The following is a 21,570-nucleotide window of genomic DNA, read 5'->3' as shown; positions in this document are numbered from 1 at the left end:
ATGGCTCAAGGGTGTTTATGAATTGGCATCAGATCAATTTTCTTTTTTCTTCTGGCTTTATTGCCTCCCCGACATGACAGTAAATACTGCCGGTTAATTACCACGCAGGATCAAAAAGACGGGTCATCGCTGCGCATGAAGCAACTGCAATGTCAAGTTGTATCCTATGCTAGCTCGCATTTCACATGTCTATGAATGAAAAAGCGGCATGTTGTGCGATTCCATTTCATCTGACGTTAGTTCGACCTTACTCGAAGTTAAATGCTCTGCCTGGAGCATTTACCGGGAGCATCTTGATATATCAAATACAGAGAATGAGGACGCACCATTTCATTAAGACTATAGCACACCCGTTGGTGTCGGTTAGACTTTACCCGTGGAAAGACAAAAAAAATCCAGTAGAACTACAACTGATGCTAATACTGATAATGTCAAAATCAACCATGGGCGTTAGTTTGTACATCTTGTGGGTGAACCGTGTTGAAATGTCTTTGCATAAATGTGCAATATACTGTTACTGGACATCACTTGACCAGTGAGTAGACAAAACTAAGCTATTTGAATAGAGAAAAGATGGAAAGTGGTTAGGTAGTTGACAAGACAACCTATAGTGGCTGGTATTTATACAAAAAAGGGGTCTGGGATTGACAGTACCGGCTTCGTTCACTTGACGAATTTGGACAATCAAGAATCAGCCAGGGGAACTTCGTATTTATCCCGAAAGCCAGGCTGACGGCGGCATGGAATTACTCCGGGAGGCCAATGACCGAATCAAGGGAGAAACTGTTGATTTGAGAGCTTTCTCCAAGCAGAGACTGCACCGACGAAACACGCGTGAAGGTGGAGGAGCGACAAACATTGGATGAAAGTAAATTTTGATGCAGAAATCCTTTTATTCTCTTCTTGCATCATGTATTTCTCATAAAGAGTTACATTGTTTAAATGTTCAAAAGGTAGTCGATTAAAAGAAATACACTTAAAGTTTACAATGTATCAAAAAAAAAAAAAAAAAAAAAGACCAGTAACCAGCGCTGTAACGATAACACAATTCTGCTTTGCCAAACATGTGCCTGAATAAATAGCTTGTGCTGCCAGAGCCTGACTATTGTGCTGATGTCAGAGCTCTTGCAGTTGGTAATAGTGACCCTTTAGATAACAGCTCTCCCATATGAAGGTCTTTTGGGCCGTGCTATCTAGTGTTACACATGTGAGTGACTTGCAGTGGCGGAAGAGAGAGGGGGTGCGGTCTGGATGAACCAAGGCCAGATAAAAGCCCCCTCGGTGCACGTCGGGGTGCGCGCTTATCATAATGGTTTCTTTGACATGCAGACTTTTACAGGAGGTCATTGGGGTCATGGGAGAAACGAAGGAAGAAAAAGCCACAAAGTGCATGCAGCTTGATAAAGAGGCATTGATTAACTTTCATATTCCTGTCCATAAACGTGTCGCATCTTTAAGGGGAAAACAATGTATAAATGCGAAGGGAAAAATCCTATGAGGGAAATAGAGGCTCTCTCACCTCTTCAGTTTCCATTCATCCCTGCAATTTACATTGAAATAGAGGAATGGAAGCACATTTGTAATGCTAATCCTATGGATGCCTATCACTGCACAGAGAGTGTGTGTGTGTGTGTGTGTGTGTGTGTGTGTGTGTGTTCGCGCTACAGGTAGAATGTGTCACTCGGTATTCTGCACACATGTTCAATCAGGATGAGGGCTTTGCGGATTCTAATCTCACACTTAGTGATCTCCAGTTATCTGGGAGGGGAAGTTTGTGCACCGGAATGTGAGGCAAGTGTCTCGGTGTGACACGGGGTTCAGTGGGAAATTTACATTTTTCTTTTAAGTGGGAAACTGTGGGATGCAACTCCACAGAATATGATTAACAGTAGTGTGTTGACTGGGAAGGGGAAGATGTGTAAGTAGGAACATATTTACTATGTTTACTGACGAAGCCATGCCAAGTGACATGAAGAGGTGCCATGAGGAAGGAGGTCAGAGTCTTTTTGCACTGGAGGAGAACAAAAATTTGTCTGAGCAGCCAAAAAAAAAAAAAAAAAGGATTTTAAAATATGGGGAAATTAATGTCCGCATTTTATGTTTAAAATGAACCTGTTTAACACTGGAGAAACATCATATGTCTTAAGACAAAACAAAGTCAAATGACTTTTTGAAGGTTTCAGATTTCTGGAAAGTTGAGAATGTTAGCTGTCACCACAGCTTATATGGGAAGTGCAGATATCAGAGCTACATTTAACAAACACCCGAACAACATTGGTGTCAGGTTGTGAGCCTCACGTTAAAATATCACGTGGTCCTTAAAATGATCTATTCAAGATTTAACAAATGTGTTTTTGACATATGCCAAATAAGGTCAGCTGAATGTCAGGCTCAAATCAATTTAACCCACATTTCTGTTATAAAAAACTGCACAAAAATATTCGTGAATCAAAATAAAAATGAAATATAAGACAATAACAGTCGAAAATCAAGTACAACACTGTGACTCTCAGCAGCTTGTATGTGATTTGGATCGAACCATGGAGAACCTGAAGTGTCTCCTCTTCCCCTTAAGAGTCATTAATCTATATCCAAATCCATGTTGATCTGGTCGCTGAGGTTGAGGTAGAAGAAGGCGTAGACACAGACGACAAAGATGACAATGGCGGCGATAACCAGAAAGCCATCCTGAGAGGATCAAGAACAGAAGTTTAGGAACAGTTTAATTGCATTAAAATTATACAGTAATGTTATCATTTTACAGTTTACTTGAGAAATGACAAAGCTTTTCATTTCAAAAGAAAATTAACCTTTCAAAATAAGCAAGTTCATATTTATTACTTGACCTCAGTAAATCCACTTGAATGCTCTAAAACTAATCTTGAGACAATGTGTAAATCTTTAAATTCATTTTTCTTTTCTATACTTTTAACTGTAACGAAAAACAATAGCATTAAAGTAAATAATGATGTAAATATTATTATGAAACACTTACAGAAATCAATATTTAGCGAGAAAATGACCCCGGAGATAATAAAGAAACTCCAAATGGTAAAATTAAAATTACCTGAATATCGACAATGAAAACATTCCAAAAGATCGGCAGGAAATTAAAGAAAAACATGGACAAGGAGAAATTGTTGAGAAGGTTATTGGAAATGACCATGAGTGCAGAAGAAAAGTTTCCGCTGAGGAGAAAATGATCATGCTATTACATCGTTGGCACCAATGGTGGAGCGTCTTTTGGTCTGATGCTAACCACACTAAAGAGTCTTCTCCTATCAATTCTATGTGAATAAAAGTCAAGATTCTTTCCTTCGCAATACGAACATCTTACAGAGTAAAGAGAGTCAAAAGGAGTGATAAGAAAACTGTATATTGGTGGTATAATTGGGTAATTGTCATTTGTTGCGGGGTTTATTTTGGCAATGTGAGCTGACGAAATACAGCCTGCCTTGTGCCAAAAACAACTCAAAACAAAGATACAGTAATTGTTGTGGACTAATTAGGAAACCGAGAACACAAATGACTGAAGCACGCAACGTTTGACTGAGCTCATACAGCCCGACCCAGGAAACTGCTTTACTCTGACACCTCGGAAAAAGGTTTTTCCACTGTTAAAGTCATTTTTGTGCATTTACTCTTCAGTAGACACACTGTGTGTCACCTGAAAGGGCTTGAATGAGGAGCTTAAGCATTTTGGCACTTCTTAGTTATTATTACTTGTCTAAATAATGAAGGGGCGGGGAGGCAGGCATTGTAATTCATTTGACAGCCATTTCAATCGTTATATAACTTGCAGTATTATTTATTTCTTTTTGTGAGATTTAGATAATGCTTTTCCAAGTATTACTGAACATTAGGTTGCAAGTTGATAGTGTTCAGATCAAATGTGCAGTGCAAGTTTTGTTTATATCCTGCCGTCTCAGTAGCCTCTTTTTTCTGTTTCCAGCGTAGGAAGTACAGAAATAAAAGATTTCATATTGCAACTGTGGCAATTAATTTGAGAACGTCTGCCAACGAGCCATGTCTGCATCGAATGGACCAGGGCTGTGCTGTTTTTTATCCACCAAAAGAGTCTCGTCAGTAGTAGCTGCTGTTTGCAGGAATCAGAGGTATGTTTACATTTACTAATCCTGGTGCTATGCTATGAATCCTGGGAGGTTTACTTTTTTGCATTATCATAGGAGCTAATTTTCACAAATATGAAAATATAATTTAGTATTTGGCCACGGCTAGTATAAATTGTCATTGCTCACCTGGCTCAATGACTGAGTGGCTCTTGAAAGTATATCTAAGTGACTTTTTGTCACCCCAAAAAAGATTCCACAGCAACGCTGATTTTTAAAGACTAATCAATAAATTCAACATTAATATTCTCATGAGTAGTTAAATATATTTCTATTGTACAAAGTATGAACTCACGCAGAGAATTCAAAATAACAGACAGGTCTGGCCTTATCTGTGATATTATTGTAATATAACATTTAAAATAATGATTTTTCAAGTTATTGATTTGAAAGAGCTTTAGTCAGTGGTGACATTATCAACTCCTACCGGGAGCTCCACAGCAATGCGTTTCAGATTTACGTGAGCTAAATAAAAAAAATAAACTGCGTGTACGCAACGGTTGCTATGATTCAGATCTGGCGGAAATAATCTGCACAGATATTTTATTGCTTGAAAGAGTAACTTCGGGGAACTGATTATTGGTTTATTGATAGTCTCATTAAAGTGTGACATCGAGTCACATCAGGGAAATATTTTTTGGCATCATACAATGCAAGGATATTGGATAGGATATTTGTAACATGACCATATTCTGGTAAAAACAAAGTCTTGTCATTCCACAACATTTTTTCTGTAAGAAGTAAAACTTTCTTTGACAAAATGACCCTTTTTTTCCTTATTGGTTAATTGTCAGGCAAATTGAGGCTTTCCAGAGGAGTGGAATTCAACTTGAAAACTGGAAAATTTGGAGAGCTTGTTCATTATGTGGCGCTCGCACACAATCATCAGCTGGAGTTTCATTAGGGCCACTTCAAGTATTGAGTTATTATTCTGAGTTATTTCAGTTGTTCTTTGTCAAGGGAAGCCATTAGCAACAAACTTCTTCATCAACACTAGAGAGCTTGGAGGGCTGGAGGGCACAGAGTACAGTTTGATTGGGGGTTTGTGGAAAGAAAATACACAATTCGATGGAAATAGGATGCACCGACCGGCCCGCACAGACACACCCTCGTGGCTATGGAGAAGATATGAAAATCTGACAACTCTCGATTGCCCACCGGCTGCTTGTAGCTGTTGGGTCATAAATCCCCTCTGTGGTAGCAGATGGGCAAAGAGAGTAAAACATTCAAATAAGACCTCTTTATGCCAATGTTTTAAATCTATGTACTCATATCATATGGCAAGAGAAAGTATCGTGACATATTGCTCCATCAGCAATGTGACCTGGCCCAAGGAGAAAAAAATGACTGGATGCTTTGTGACACGAAAATTCTTAGAACACAGTTCTAAGCACTATCTAGGTCGAGGGCAGGCAAGGAGAGCTTGGACTTCTTCGTTGGTTTGAGAAAACAGCTGACCGGTGACTTGGCAACGGGGGTGGCTTCTGATTTCTAGCAATCACGAATTCCTTCTGAAACATAACAAGACCCTGTCTCGGATTAGGAGCTAAAAAGGGTGGAGGAACTTGGGTCAATGTTCCCGTGAAAAAAGTTTCATCACTGCGAGAGTGGCAAATACTAAGTGTCTGAATAAATATCTAGCACAATCAAAATGCATCCTGGGTATATGGATTGCATCTTTTTACAGTGTAAGAAGAAACAATAAAGGTCTATTTCAGACCCGTGAAAACTCTCACATATAATCAAAAAATACATTTAAAAAACAAAAAACACATACTGACTGATGTGTGAATCCCAGAAGAAAATTGACAAACAAACCTTTATCACCTGAATGGTGTCAGTTCTCAGTGTGTAAAATCCAATGTCATGCATAAGTGACGGGCTGCTGCGATAAAGGTTTATGATGAGGGAGACGGTAGAACAGAAGATGTAAGAAAAAGGACAGAGTGAATCGAGAGTAATTGTTATGTCTAGCGTGCACGCAGGGAGGACTTCAATTTCAGCCCACGGGCCAAACTGCTGGAAAAGAAAGGAGGCGCAAAGAACAGAACTGTTAACAGTGAGAACATGAGAAGAAGAAGATGAAAAAAAAAAAAAAAAAAAAAAGCAAGAGAAAGATAAGGCTTTGCACCAGCAAGGAGTGGTGGGGGGGACTAATAATAATTCCTCTCTGATGAAGGGCAGGGGGTGGGAGTGGGGGTGAGGACAATTAAAAGAGTCACAGCAGCCACAGCTATCTGTGTACATGTTGTACTGCCTAGTCATCAGCTGCATTGGTCTTCATTAGCCCCAACCCACATTTATCAACATCCCAGCAGCCTCCAAACAGCTTAAAGTCCCCGCTTAATTGGAAAACTTTTAAATTTCACGCACTTTAGTTTCATACATTAGCTGCTAGGCTTCCTCCACTTGATTTACTTTTCTGTTTTTCCCTTGCCCTCGGAGAAAATAGAACTGTTATACAATCACAGAGGCCTGATTGTTTTTTTTTTTTTTCCTTTTTCTTGAGTGAAAGAGAAGCGTTTGTAATTCTGTCAACAGTATCGCGCCGCATGTACCTAAGCATTCTGTTGACTTGGCGCTGAAACAAAAAAGTACAGATGGAAATGCTTTTTTTTCCCCTCCTTTTTTCTATTTTTTTGAGGTTTCTTTGCTCCAGGTTTCAAAAAGACGGAGAACAGCTGGTTCTCTTGTCTCAGAAAACAAACTGGAGGGGCTTTGGTGAAAACACTCGAGTCGCAGAAAGCACCTGCACTTGATTGAGATCATTGTTTTGGAGGAGAGCAGCCCACTGTGTTGACTCTCGCCTTGTCTCACTAACACATTTGGGCATGTGCACACACACAAACACACACACACACACACTCACTCAGCCCACATTCTGATGGAGACCCCTGAATGGGGCCTGAGCACATCATCATCTTTATCATACGCCTCTCTCAGCGATGGCTGCAGCTGCATCGCACACTGCATGCTGGGAGTGGGTAACTGTCACCCTGGCGACGAGCCACAGCTCAGCAGACATCACCTCATCTACAACGCCTTTTTTTTCCTCCTCCCGGACTTGTTTTTGTGCATTTATCTGCACATACATATGCCAGCCTGCCTACATATTCCACCAAGAAAAAAAAAAAAAAAAACTGTCACTGAAGTCATCAAACTGAGTTTACTTGCACCTGTCAGTTCAACCGTGATTAGTTTCTCAAGCAAGATTTGCTGAATTCCTCATTTAGGATGACAGACTTGATTCATCTACCGAGGGAAATTAGTTTAAGTGTAAGTAAAATGCTTTCCAAACGTCATGAATGCTTTACTTTTAATTGGGATTCCGTCCAGGCTTTACCACCATAAGCTGTGTGGAACCAGAAGTCAGAGTTGGTCGAGTCAACAATCGATTGATCCATCAATCCCCCACAGATCCGTCTGCACTAGATGCACATTGTGAATTCGGCGTGTGTGTGTGTGTGTGTGTGTGTGTGTGTGTGTGTGTGTGTGTGTGTGTGTGTGTGTAAAAAGCAAAATATTGGTAAATCCTGCCTGACAAGGGCCTTAATCAATGAAGAGATTAGCTGTCTGGGTTAGAAATGTTTTATGCAATTATACAGAGATGTTGCTGGATAGTTCTGAAGACTGACGTAGAAATGCGGCGTGAATATCAATTCCTGAGTACAAATAGCTACACCTGCATATACAGTATCAAGATTATCTGTTGGACCATTTCAGAACTTGAGCATGTTGAGTAATCAATAGTAAATATGGCACAATATCTTTATAATTATCTCTTTTTTTTCCTCCCAGTCTCTGCTGCATATCTGTAGATCAGCTCTGACTTCTATTCTTAGCTTTTGGATAGCTACTGTTCCTATTGTTATTTCACAGTTTCTGCTGAGGTATTTGCAGTGCATACGCGAGAGTCGGACCATACAATATTTTGAACCGGTTATGTACTCCACTAAAAATATCTCCTATTCTTTCAGGCAACATACAAAAAAAAAAAAAAATGCAGCTCTGCACAGTCTCATTTGGATTACAACATACATTCAGAAGTGACAGCTGGAATTTACTCCAAGTCATTATGTGTAGTCTCCATCCTCTGCCAGCTCCATACACATTTTCCCCAACTTTGTAGGCTCAGCAGCTTAACAAGACCCAGGGAAAACAGTGCAGAACCGAACAGAAGGCTAGTGTGCCAATTAGATGAGGCAGTGGGCTTGTTTCCTCTCCTGCAAGCTAGTGTTCTGGAGATACACTCAATGCACTTTTCTGCCCACAGAGGCGCGGCAACAGACCTGACGCCAATTTCTTTGTCTTCGACTTCATGACCCCCATGCCCTTCGCCGCTCGTGGAAGATGCAAAGCTGCATTCAAGCAACAAAACCCTACTTGTGTAAACACAACCAGATCCAACATGTGTGCTTACGTGCACGTTTACAACAGGTGGCAGATTTCTGACACGTTGTGCCGCCTGATGGCTGATCACTGTTGTGGGAACACAGAGGCTCTCCCACTCTCTCGCTTTCTCGGTCTTCCCATACGTTTCCCCTGCCAACACTGCCAGACTGCCCTGCTATGAGGACAGCCCCGGGACAGCCTGCACCGGCAGCTGCCAGATTCCCTGTGCCCACATGTCGGCCTGGGCCTTCTGAGATGCCAGATGCATCGGAGATGAGCATTTCAACCGTACAGGGAGGAGCTGACATGAGGGGAAAAGAGAGGAGAAGAGAAAAGGGATGAGGAGAGGCAAAAGTGTTTTTTAAGAAGCCGCACCCAAATTACTGGTGCCAGTCAAAGTTTCCAAGTCAGAGCAGGGGTATTTCGACTGTCAGCCGTGTAAAAATCGCAAGTTTTGTACAACATTACAGAGACTCGATGGGTAAGCAAGCGCGACCGAATATCCATTACATTTGGGCTGAATTTCAATGGGACTCCGGGCCAAGAGGTCCGAGTCAGTTTAATATCCTCATCCCGGAGGTATTTTTAATCCAACCGCTGAAAAATCCCCTTGTCTTGGGTGTGAAAAAGCTAAATTATTCATGAGCAATATCAATATTTCAAGATATGGACTAATCTAATTGGATTAAAGATGTGCTTAATGAGGCCTTGCGTGTCAAAGAGATGCATATTTTAAAACCTGACCAGTTCACCCAGTGTTTAATCCTCAGTGCTACACGGCAGCTGAAGCTTAATGGGGAAGTCGGGCATTTTTGGCTTTTGATGTGTTGTAAACAGCAGAACATTTTAAATGCGGTGGAAGAAAGCTAACATTTAGGGGGGAAAGAGGACACCAAATTACATTTCTGCACAAGCGACTTTTACTTTAAACGGCACAAAAAATGAAATAAATAAAAGAATCCTCGGAGAACAAGATATCATCTGATTGTTTTGCACTTTCAAAGAGGCTTCAAAAAAAATATGACAGCTGATTTTAAAGTTGTTTTATTGGTTTGGGACAGCTCTATATGGAAAAGCTCGGAAATACTGTTTATTGGTTCACCAAACACGGAGGAAGAGCAAAAACAGAAGCGCCACATTTGCCAGAGCGATAAACATGGAGTAATCTATCTTTCCCGGCACAACAGCAAATAATCGCTGCAGTGTGGCACAGCAATGGAGAGAGCCACTTTTCTACTCCAGCAGCACCCGCTCTTTTATATTACCCAACTTTATCTTATCACTTTCCTCTCTCTTTTTCTTCCCTGCCTGTTCTATTTCTTCCTTTGTTTGTCCTTGTATGTCTCCACTGTCGTTACATAGAAGGGCACTTGTGAATTTTAATCCTTTGAGAAATTCGCACTGCGATTTATGTTGTCTTCCTTAGTACGGTATTTTAAACCTTGTTCTTTCAGTCAGCCGTTTTTGTCACTTCGAGGGCCTTTTCACATCACACACGGAGACGGAGTGCATTGCGTAATTCAGGTTGACATATTCTCACAATCCCAAAAGACTGCTCAGTGAGATGTAAGTAGCACGAGAGTCAAAGAGTCTAGATGCTGAATGTGATCTAGTGAGATATACTCCTGGAGAGGCAGGCAGACAAATGGAGAGAGGCCGGGTTGGCAGTCAGACAGACGAGCAGAATCACAGATGGGCCGAGAGAGAAAGGCTGGCAGAAACATTGGGGGCGTGCAGAGACAGACTTCAGAATTCTGAGTCTAAGCCATCAGTCTCACCCTGAATCCTGAGAAGCTCTTCTTGGCCACAGCTTTCAGCCGCGTCGTCTTCAAGACCGACTTCGTCTTTTTGTAGTCCTGTTTACCTGTGAGAGAGAGAAATTTAAGAATATGAATCACTCTAACTTAATATGACGGTTCATTCACGATAGATAAATTGCTTAAAGGTGTTTTTTCTAATCATTCAAGTTGGTTTTAAGTGTGACTTGCTTACTCAAATGTGGAAGACGAAAGATGCTGCTATGTAAGACCGTTGCCATTCTATTTGGGTCAAATGAAAGTAGTTCCCCCATGAAACTGGGAACAATAAGTTTGCTTAGAGAAACCAGACCATGATTCCTGGAAAGAGATGTTGGTGGCAAATGTTTCCATTCAACTATCAGAGATTTCAGCATTTGCATTATCAACTCCATTGATAACACTCTTGATGACACTGAACCAACTCTGCCTTTCTGTTGAGGTGATGTCCCTTTGTCCAAGATGGCGCTGCGTATGGCTATCTCAGTATTTTGATGCATGTTTTTTTTTTTTGTTGTTTTGTACCTAAACGCTGCTCTTTTCGGTCTCACTTTTATTTTTCATTTATTGAATGCCTGTTACATGTTTAGCACTGTTAACCACCAAATGGTTAAGAACCAAATTCCTTGCAGTTGCAAAAGTACTTGGCAAATACAGCAATTCTGATTCTGAGTAACCTAAAGCAACTGCACTTCACAGAGCAGAAAAAGGACATCGTTTCTATTTCAGACAACTCTTCGGGGTCCCTGGCTCAATACTGACAACAGGGTGTCATTCTGTGTAGAGTCTCCATGTTCTCCCCGTTTTGAGGTGAGATTCTTCCAGGTTCTCTGGTTTCCTCCCACAGTCCAAAAACATGCTGGTGGTTATTTGGCCAGACGTGTGAAAGAGAGAGCGGATGGTTGCAGATCCTTATATGTGGCGCTGTGATGGATTGACCACCAGTCCAGGGTGAACCCCAACTCTTACCTTTTGAAAGCTGGGATAGGCTCCAGCACCCTAACAACCTTGACAGCAGGATAAGCGTAGTGAACTAATAAATTAATGAATGTCTTTCCCTGTAACTTCTTTATACCTAAAAGTTGAGCCAAAGGTGATATGAGAACCAGCAGTATAGGTACCACCTTAACTAACAATTGAAATTTTGAATTGATTCTCCACAAATACTCTATTAAACAAGTGGGACTGCCGACTTAATACAGATCAGACATCCAAAAGGTCTCCTATCAGCGGGTTACAATTGGTATTCAAGTTCCTCCTATCCCTCTTGCCAAAATCGCCTGGCAGTAAAAGTGCATTTGTTAGCGAGAACATTAAATGCAAATATATAAACAGCAAGCAGCCGTAGTTCAGGACACGTTGGACTGTCCTTAATTGGACCTCTCTCCAGCTACAACAACTAAACCTGCTTACGTTTCAGCCTGGCTACCTTCATCGGAGCAAGTCTTAAATGCCTTTTGCTTCCAGCCTTATTTCCTTCCCCAGGGATCATATCTCAAGGTTGAGTCTTGTGGGCAAAACAGCCACCTGGCAAATTATGTTTGTGTGTTTCACATGAGGCAAACATTGCTGTCTTACTCTAATTAGAAACCAAGTGGAGTAAAGAGAAAACGTCCTGGAAAAAATAGCAGAAAGACAAGAGTTTGCCAAACAAAGTGTACCTTAATACCAACTATCTTAGATAGCCCATATGAGAAGATATCTTATTGGGTACAGGAAAATTAAAAAAAATATATTACAACGTTCATGATTAGAGGGATACGTCAGTATTTCGACTTGACATACAAGACAAGGTGTATGTGTAGCATATATAAGATATGTATGTGTGTGAGAAGGAGATGAACCCTGGAGGCAGCTCAAGGTTCCCTTCCTGATGTGACACAAAGGGGCCAAAGTGACGTTTTCCCTCCAAGCCAATTAAAACGCAATAACAGCGAAGGTGACATCAAGGAGAGGAGAATAGTGATAGCAGAGAGGGCATAGGAAAGACTGAGGATGAAAAATTAAAAGTTGCCTTGAGTGGGAGAGAAAGGAAGAAGTGTGTGTGTGTGTGTGCGCGTAACTTTAACAGACTGCAATGAGTATCCACTCCATGGGGAGGGAAAGGGGAGATGCTCGTATTCTCAAATCAACCATAGAGGAGACAACTATGGTAGCTGCTTTGCTGCATAACAGAGACATTTTCTTCTCGTCCCAAAATCTCTCTCTCTAACCATTTTTTTTTTTTCCCACTCTTACAATGAATTCCCTCTACTCCCTCCATTTTTCCCTGCCTCCTGCTCCTGGTCTTAGCCTTTCACCAACCCAGTGGAGGGCTAATAGAGGTGAGAATGTTGCCTGGAGCAGACAGTGAGCTTGTGGGATTTTTTTTCCCCTCTCAAGGACCACTGTATGTCGTCGGTCATTATATGGAGAAAAGGTCATGTAATTGGCGGGCAAATCTTGTTGCTCACCATTAACAGACGTGATGCAGGGACATCTGGCCTGCCAATAGAATGTCTGTTTAAATTATTCTTGATCAAAACATTCCATGTTTTGTATTTACTGAAACATCTGAGAATATAAAATATATGAATACAAATTAATTTTTAATTAACTATTGCCGGCCATGTGTGTGTGTGTGTGTGTGTGTGTGTGTGTGTGCTTTGCTCATTACCTGAGCAATACCATAACCTTTTTACATCCAACCTGAATGTTTAATTGCGACCTTGGGAGGTTGGCCGGTGAACTGCTATACAAAAAATCCCATGTCCACTGAACTCAAGGTTTACAAATTCATCTCTGCGTCTGCATTCAACACAACACACTGAACTTATGCCTCTGCCATCAGTGTGTAAATGTGCATGAACGTATAAACAAGTTGACGCATTCCTCTGCTCACAGTGTGTGTAAAAGGGTATTCTGTCTGAGCTGAAAAATGCAATGAAGTCCATTCAAAAGCATTTAAACATTGTCTTAGCCACCTAACAATCGACTTTGTTATTTCAAATAAACAGTTTCACTGTCATACTTTATCAAGCCTCACAAACTAGTATGAACTAATAAACTCTGATTCAGTTTCATGGTTGCCATGCAAAATAATATCCAGCTGCCTGTCTTGTCTTTTTAATTATTTCTTAAAACAGATATTTTGCAAGGTGATCTAAAATAGTACTCTATGCGTGATGTTGTGCTCAAAAGCCTGAGGCCTAAGCAAAGTACCTCAGGCAAAAAGTCAGCATTCTCAGCAACGGTGAACTATTTAGAAGACACATGAGTGCAGCAGTACTGCCAGTGAATTTTTTTTCCCTCCAATCATTATTTTCACAGTATTTTTTTTTTTCCCCAAATAACCGCTTTGGACTAAAACTTTTAACTGTTTTGTGTTCATTATTATGCAAAGTGTTTGAGTGCCAGCAACAATATAAAAATACAGACTCTTTCAGGAACTTATTTGTACACTTTCAGATTCAATATTGCAAAGTAATGCCCATCGGTTAATTCTTCATAAGTCTCCAAGGCTTGAGAGAGGGTAGACCTTGTTGTGCGTCCTGAGCTGCCCTCTGGCAGCGGTAAACAGGCTTTGTGAGGTAGAAAACTTTTCCGGGTGGGAAGGAAAACTCAACATCTTAACATCGTCCTAGTCCAATCATTAAGATTATGGTATGATGAAGTTTCATAAGATGTCTTTTGATGTGTACCATTTCTGCAAATGACCACTTGACGGTTAGCGTTGTGATGCTTATCCGAACAAATGTGATGCTGCTATACTCTGGCCTTTAAAGGGTTAAGTAGAGCCATTATTTGAAAGCCAATGTGGAGTAGTCTGTTTCTCAAAGACCTGTTTTGTACTAAATGTAATCAGATAGGAGTCAGCATATGGACACCAATGAGTAATGCTAAAGGTTCTTTACTCTATTAACAAAAGGCTGTTTTGGTTAGCGTAGCGTCATTCGTTTGCATGGCTTGTGTTTTTGCATGATGGCGGTATATAGAGGTGTACCAAACTGCCTTGTTTTGTAAGCTACTGTGTGTGTATGTGTGCGTTCCATGTAGTCTAGAGGTAGTTTAGTGGTGTGATCAGTAGTAGTATTTGATTCTGACAGCTAGGTTAAAGATCCTGATGCTTAGCAGCTCATAACCTCCACAAAGAAAGATCTTTACTCTGTGGCACATCATGTTGTTGTTAGTGATATTTTAAACAGCAGAATGAGTGAAAATCATCAGTGCCTCCAGCTGAAAAGAACTACTGAAAGATTTGAGTTGCCTGACGAGGAGGGTGATGGTATTCAGAAAGAGGACAAGCGGAGCGAGTTTAGTGGTTGAAAAGAATGGGAGCCAGCAAAGTAGAAGCTATAGGCTTAAGGATGCTTGCTTTTCAACTGCAGTTGAGGAAAGTAAAAGCAGAGATTGCCGCAAAAGGAAGGGTGAAGAGGCAAGTAAGGCAGCTTGAGCGACAATGCAAATCTAAGACAAACATGAAATGGAAAGGTGGGGATAAGAGGCTACAGGTCAAGCACAAAGTGTAGCTATAGAAAAGTCAATTGTTTCCAGCAGTTGTTATTTAAATGTTGTAAAATATCTGATATTGTTTAGATATTATGACCCCAATCCTGTCTAATAGTTTGTATAGCTGATACCTATGGTTTGCTACAGTAATTTTTAGTAAACAAAAGTGACACGTCAGTTCCTTTCGACATCTCAGATTTTTAGGTCTACACAAGACAGGACAACAGTGATGCATGTATGGCTGTCACAGGTTTACTGGGTCAACTTTTATGTGCCATATTTACGTTGAGAACAGTTGTATTCCCTTTTATTTTTATAGCTTTTACTTAAGCCTGTTTGTTACTTCTGCTCTTGCTCTCTTTCCCCCATGGTACCGCAGTAACTCTGGGTGTTTGGTATAACTAGCAGCTAAAAAAAAAAAAAAAAAAATGTTTACAACAGAACAGTTTGTGATTAAAGAAAAAAAATAAACCAAAAAAAATAAAAATGGAAACAAGATCACATTAAATAAAACTGTACCCAGGTCGGGGTTGTTGACTGTTCAGCAATTAGAACATTTTAAAGCAAATGTAAAGATTTGTAGAAAATATTTGCAAAGAATTGAGGTAGGTGAGGCTACAAGGAATGGAGATCAAGAAGTTGGAGGATTTCAAGTACTTAGGGTCAACAGTCCAAAGCAACAGAGTGTGGAAAAGAGGTAAAGATACAGATTCAAACGGATGCTGGGATTGGCGCTGCCAGGCAGTAGGAAGACCAAAGAGAAGATTTATTGACGAAGTGAGAGATGATATGAAGTTAGCTGGTGTGAGAGAGGAGGATACAGAGAATAGGGTTAGATGGACAAGGTTGATTCGCTGTGGCGAACCCTGAAGGGAAAAGCCGAAAGGAAAAAAAGATTTGCGAAGAATTGAGGTTACAGACTCAATATAGTTTTCAGTGTTGTCTGATTTTTAGTTTTCATGTCAGTTTTCAGAGATTGTTGGGAGGAGTACAAGCCAAGTACGAAACTATGAAGTTTCTATAGTTTCTGTCTCCAAGGATATAAAGAAAATGTATTTCTTCATGAGGCAGAGGTGTTACTCAGCTAATAATTTATTATTGCTTTCAGTGGAGTCCACTCACAATGTCGAAATGTGCCAATATCAGTCATAACTTTGCGAGTTACCAGCCAAATGTCAGTCTTTTTCAATCATCTCAAAGATGGCACCTGTCTAGTTCATTGTATGGTGGAATGGCTGCAGGAGGATTCTAAGAAAATAACATGAAACCAATAAAGAATAATTAAATAGCATTATTGAACATTTTTACTAGCCTTCTTGTGACATTTTCGGAGGACCTTTGTGTGGTTCTGCACTTTGGAACTTAGCAAGCTCACTTCTCATTTCTCATTTTGCAACCACAAAGCATTTTAAAAACCAATAAAAGCATACAAAACAAACTGAACAATCTGCCCTTATTTTCACTTCTTTTTCACTTTTTTGGCAATCTTTTTCTTCAGTAAACTTTTTTTTTTTGGCAGTAAAAATGTTCAAAGAATATTTTAATGAAGCTTGATAAAAACACATTGAAATAAGTTGACATCTAATTTACAAAGTCCAAACTCTTCAATAACTGTTTCCAAGAAATAGGGTTAAAAAACGATCCAGTCATTCTTTATTTTAAGAGACAAGTCTACATGGAAAAACCATATGCAAATATTCAGCTCAAACCAACCATCTGCTAAAATCAATACTTAATTGGAGCAAAATCAGAATAATTACCAGCAGTATGAATAGTTGATAGGGAGAAGGAAATGCCTGCAAAATACATCAGGCCGCATGAAAGTATTGTAATGATTTTTGTTCCCTCTTACATACAGTACATGCAATGCATCTTAAAGCCTCATGTTGCCTCTCTCCTGTGGTTTGTTTGTGTGACTCTGGAGCCAGATGTACTCACGCAAACACACACAGTTCTGATGTTATTGCATGAGGCTTATTTGTCATTGCTGTTCCCCCTGCAGCAGCAGCTCTGTAGACACTTTCTGTCACCAATTATCTACCTGCGCTGGGCTACAAGCCGTATTCCCATTGCTCCTAGCTTCATGCCTGTGAGACACAAAACACATCACTGTCCTCCTGCACTGCAGCAACAATGCCATGTGTTACAATCGCCGCCAACCCCTGTCCTACGTGTAAAACCCTTTTTTTGTGCTCCCTTTATGCTTGTCGCGCAGTTTGTGTGGTCTGAGGGTTTGGATGCTCCTCCAGTATCCTGCTGGAGGAATATCCTGGCATATTAACTGCTCCTGATTGAGGCAGTGCCCAGTCCGGAGAGGGATATATAAACTTAACTGCTGGGCCTGTGAGATAGGACAGCTGGGTTTCTCCAAAAGTGTCAACACTGTGCCTCGCATTGTATTTTTTATAATATATATATATTTCTTAGAAATCTACTGTGTGTGAGTGCTGACTCTTTTTTCAGTTGCCCACTCCAGTCCAGTGGTCTTGAACTGTACTGTGCACCTGTGCTTCCAGGGCACAATGTTCCAAACGTCCAATATAGTAAATACAGGGCAGCGGTGTCCCAATCCCGTACCGCATGAATCAAAAATATCTTTTGAGCAGAAAAACAATAAAATCACAGTGGTCCTTGGAAACGGCTGCCATAGAAATGTGGGTTTCACTGGTGAGGACGAGGGAGAGGGGGTCTGTGCAATTTGTGGCTTCCTAATTACTTTGCATCAAATATACCAGTTGACATCCCAACTTCTAATTCAGAAAAAAGGGATAGTCTAAATTGATGTATTCATTTTTCTTCTTTGACTAGGAAGTCCATTGAGATTGCCATCTCTTTTTTAAGGGGGACCTGGCCAAGACAGCACAGCAGTATATAAACCAAGTCAACAGCACAACAAAAGTCAAGATATTAACCAACTTTAAGCGGTAAATAAGATATTAGTTTAGGTTTAGAAAAATGAATCACTTGGAACATCCTTCTTTTCGGTCCTGAGCTCCTACTTCTAAATAAAACATGGAGGAACAATTTACTAACCTCAGAAAGAAGGTTCCTGCTTTGGATGGTTGCTTTGGTTTTTGTTTCTTTGCTTCACTCTTTGAATGTTTTATTTGTTAGAATTTCTTTCTGTCTCTTTTTAAAGAGACATAACTGTACGCTTTATTCTAAGACACCTTCTTTGGGATATATGTCTTTATTTTGACCAGAATCCTAAGATGCTGACATTGAAAAAGAAGATATTTATTCCTTTCTTTTAATTGGTATTAAAAAACATGTCAAGTTGTCCAAGGCTGGTGATTAAACCAGGGGAATCCATCAGTTGAATAAAAAAGGAAAAATACCAGGTGACTTTCTGATATCCTTTTCTTTTTTCTTATGAATCAAACAAAAAAAATACATCCATGATCCCCAAGGTAAATGTAAACTCACCAATCTGTTTTCGGTACTGATCAACCGGTAACTTGGTGGCACTGGCGTCCTTCCTCCCCATTCCTTTTCTTTAGCCTGACAAGAACTGAGTCAAAAAAAGGGAGGGGCGGAAAAAAAAAACAACTAAGTTTCAGTTTGGTATCAATTTTCACAGACGATCGTTTAGTTTAATCAAAACTGGATTCAACTTAATTTCTGTTACTATCAGCCGAAAATAGCGTGTGAAATCTGCAGAAAGGTTTCACGTTAATATACAATCATTCTCACAGTCAGTTTTGATCAGACAGATGGTCTATCTTTCACATACATCTGCTAGACGTAATTAAATTAATTTTCACCACCTTCCATGTGTGTTACAATCACAGTGTGAGCACTTCCTATCCATCTCATTTAGTCCAACACCATTTCCCTTCACACCATGAGCTCGCCTTGATTACTCTGACAGTTCAGTGGGAGGATATAGAGGGAAAGAACTAAAAATAATATACATTGTGGGCTCAACATCTAAGCAAGTGTATGACTAACACAGGTGCATGTATGGATGTGCAGTGCAGTAACACTTTTTTTTACAAAGTGCAAAGCATCCTTGTGCTCATGCCTCCTTACACCTTGCTTGTCAGTGCTGCTTTAAATTCCAGACATGCTCCCTCACAACATACTCCAATCAATATTGCATCCTTTGTTAAAAAGAGTGAAAAAAAAAAAATCAAGTCTGAGTCAAGGGTCTTCCACATGACACTGAACTTCTTTAACCTTTAATTTCCTTATAAAATATTTGTTTATGGCCACACAATTATTATTCATAAACTTCCATCACATGGTAATCATTGAATTCAATGAAAAGAAACCATGTTCTACTGTGGAGGAAAAAGCAATGTCTAAGCAGGTGTGCACTAAAAGGAAATAAGAAATGAAGGGGGAAAAAAAGAAGCATCTTTGTGCATTCAAGAAGAAAACACGAGGTAGAGACTTGGGAGGTGCGGCCAGGGAATAGAGAAAAGAGACTGAATTAGCATGTTCATGGAGCGTGGCTGGCTGCCTGCACTGACTGATGTCTTCTCATGGGAGGCCGCTACCTTGGGAGACTTGAATTTTACCTTACACAAAATACTGTTTTCTGCTGCATTTCAAACCCTGTTAATGCCCACAAAGAGGGAGGATTTTATTCACAGCTATTGCTCTCGAGCAGCTTCATACCATAGTCAGCAAAAAAAAAACATGTAAAAGGAGGACAAGGGAAAGAGAGGAAATAGTCCAAATGTAATATTTACACTTGGAAAGAAAGATCTTACAGGCTTAAAGTTGGATTCTGATAGAATACCTTATAAACAGCATTTGATGCCCCTATCATCATCAGTTCACTCTGAGGTCAAGAAAGTTAATAGTTTCCATCTGAAACAGTGGACCGAGAACACCAATATAGCAGCACGACTGTGCAGTGATTTCCATTTGATCTAAATATCAGTACACACACGCACACCTTTCGACTGACTGCAGTAAAAAAAAAATGTGAAAAAAAAAAAAAAAAGTAATACTTAATCTATACTTTTTCTAAGACTGAAGCAGATGAAGCAGTCCACTGGTGATAAAAGCAAGGTGAAAATAAATTCATTTACCAGTTAATTGCAAAAATCCATCTGGCATGTTTTCGTTTATTTTTCTGAAAGTTTATATCTATATATTTTATAATTGTGTGTGGTAGAATGCCTTTGCACTTATATTGATTGTCACTGCTATGATTTGTCTGTCAACCCAGATATTTGCTTCATTGCTGTTTCAATTTGTAAAGAACATTGTTTTTTATATTTGTAAAAGGCACAATTTAAATTAACTTTGCTTACATAATAATGATATACATTGGAATTCTTATTAAAGCGGAATGTTACATCTCAGTCAGAAGACTGAGGCAAAAGACTACTATTATGATAACTGAATTCTAAGGTACACCATTCAAAACATGCTTCTGATATGGTAATTTAGACTTGCTTTATCTGAAAGAATAAATCTGGAGGCTAGCTATAACTGGATTATTCCCTGTTTTGGAAATCATTGAATGCATTATTTTAGAACAAAATGAATATACATGGTGATTTATTTAAAGAAAAAAAAATGCAGCAATGGAAATAATTAAAAATATAACATTTTCCATGATTGGAAATAAGACGTTAACTTAGTAGCAGCTCTGAAAGGTAAGGACAGGACTTAGTTGGGGATTTGAAAAAGAAAAGAGGAGGGAGGAGGAATGATAGCAATAAAAGTACATTTGAAATGTTTGTTTTATTCCAGACCGTTAAAACAGCAACGTTAATGCAAAATAACATACGTATACACATTCATTTCTCATGTTTTTAAATTTAGATATTAAGTTGCAATATGCATAGCCTTTGCCATATATTCACGTCTTCTCCCTCTATACACAACGTAAAACCTTCCCCTGGACATGGAAGTGCATTCAATTCTCTTTCGAAGATACTTACAGCTCTTGCGTGGTGACAAAAAGTCGGTCAGCAGCGGTTCTGCATAACACACCGGACTTCTGCAGGAAACACAGTCCGCACAAATTATACTTTTACTGTACTTTGCACTTCATTTCTTCAGAATGCCAACACACCACTTAGTTCACGTTACTTCCTGGTTTATGCGTCGACCTTGGTGACAGGCAGCAATCATATCCAATCAGATGCCGCGCTCTGTCAATTCCACCAATAGTGGGCAGTGGCGCCTTCAGTTCCTGCCTACATTAAAACTCAGTTGTGATACTGCAGTTCACGCAGCCAAAGATGCTCTCTCGGAAAGTAATGATAATAATAATAATAATAATAATAATAATAATAAGTGGATAGATAGATAGATAGATAGATAGATAGATAGATAGATAGATAGATAGATAGATAGATAGATAGATAGATAGATAGATAGATAGATAGATAGATAGATAGATAACACTTTTCTCCACCCATTCCAACACGCTTGAACCCATTTCTTTACCAGTTTTCCACATTCTCCATTGCTCTGAACTGTTGACCCTATGTACTTGGAATCCTCTGACTTGTCCAGTCATCTGGAAGCTTGCCTGACCACCCAGAGCCTTTCTCAACTCCTCCCTGATAACAATACAACACTCCTCCCTTTTCAGGACTTTCCACCAATTTTTCATCTGCTCTGCCTTGGTCCTCTTGATCATCCTTGTCACCAGAGTCATCCTACAAACCACCATCCTATGCTGTCTAGCTACACTCTCACCTACCACTACTTTGCAGTCACTGATCTCCTCTAGGTTACCTTGTCTATACAAGATGTAGTCTACCTCCGTGCTCCTACCTCCGCTCTTATAAGTT

General features: G+C 39.9%; 1 protein-coding gene across 1 annotated transcript; it reads right to left on the bottom strand.

Annotated features, from left to right (window-relative positions):
* Positions 1–1,834: 1,834 nt before the first annotated feature.
* Positions 1,835–20,874, bottom strand: triqk (triple QxxK/R motif containing). Its single transcript, XM_086177807.1, has 4 exons — positions 20,710–20,874; positions 18,233–18,317; positions 10,301–10,386; positions 1,835–2,688 (listed from the first exon to the last, which is right to left on the bottom strand). The coding sequence occupies exons 2-4, from the start codon at positions 18,291–18,293 to the stop codon at positions 2,581–2,583; spliced, it is 255 nt and encodes an 84-aa protein (XP_086033933.1). The 5' UTR covers positions 18,294–18,317; positions 20,710–20,874; the 3' UTR covers positions 1,835–2,580.
* Between the last annotated feature and the right edge of the window lie 696 nt (positions 20,875–21,570).

The sequence above is a fragment of the Fistularia commersonii genome, chromosome 30 (genome assembly GCF_037954325.1).
Source record: "Fistularia commersonii isolate RoL2024-O1a breed Wild chromosome 30, RoL_Fcom_v1.0, whole genome shotgun sequence".
NCBI lineage: Eukaryota > Metazoa > Chordata > Actinopteri > Syngnathiformes > Fistulariidae > Fistularia > Fistularia commersonii.
This window is presented reverse-complemented; position numbering and strand designations above follow the sequence as displayed.

What these genes read in the sequence shown, in the direction of transcription:
- triqk (XM_086177807.1), bottom strand. Translation starts at nt 18,293, where the DNA reads ATGGGGAGGAAGGACGCCAGTGCCACCAAGTTACCGGTTGATCAGTAC. An exon ending in TCAGTACCGAAAACAGATTG is followed by an intron (nt 10,387 to 18,232) that starts GTGAGTTTACAT and finishes TCTCTCTCACAG; the next exon opens with GTAAACAGGACTACAAAAAG. An exon ending in AGAGCTTCTCAGGATTCAGG is followed by an intron (nt 2,689 to 10,300) that starts GTGAGACTGATG and finishes TGATCCTCTCAG; the next exon opens with GATGGCTTTCTGGTTATCGC.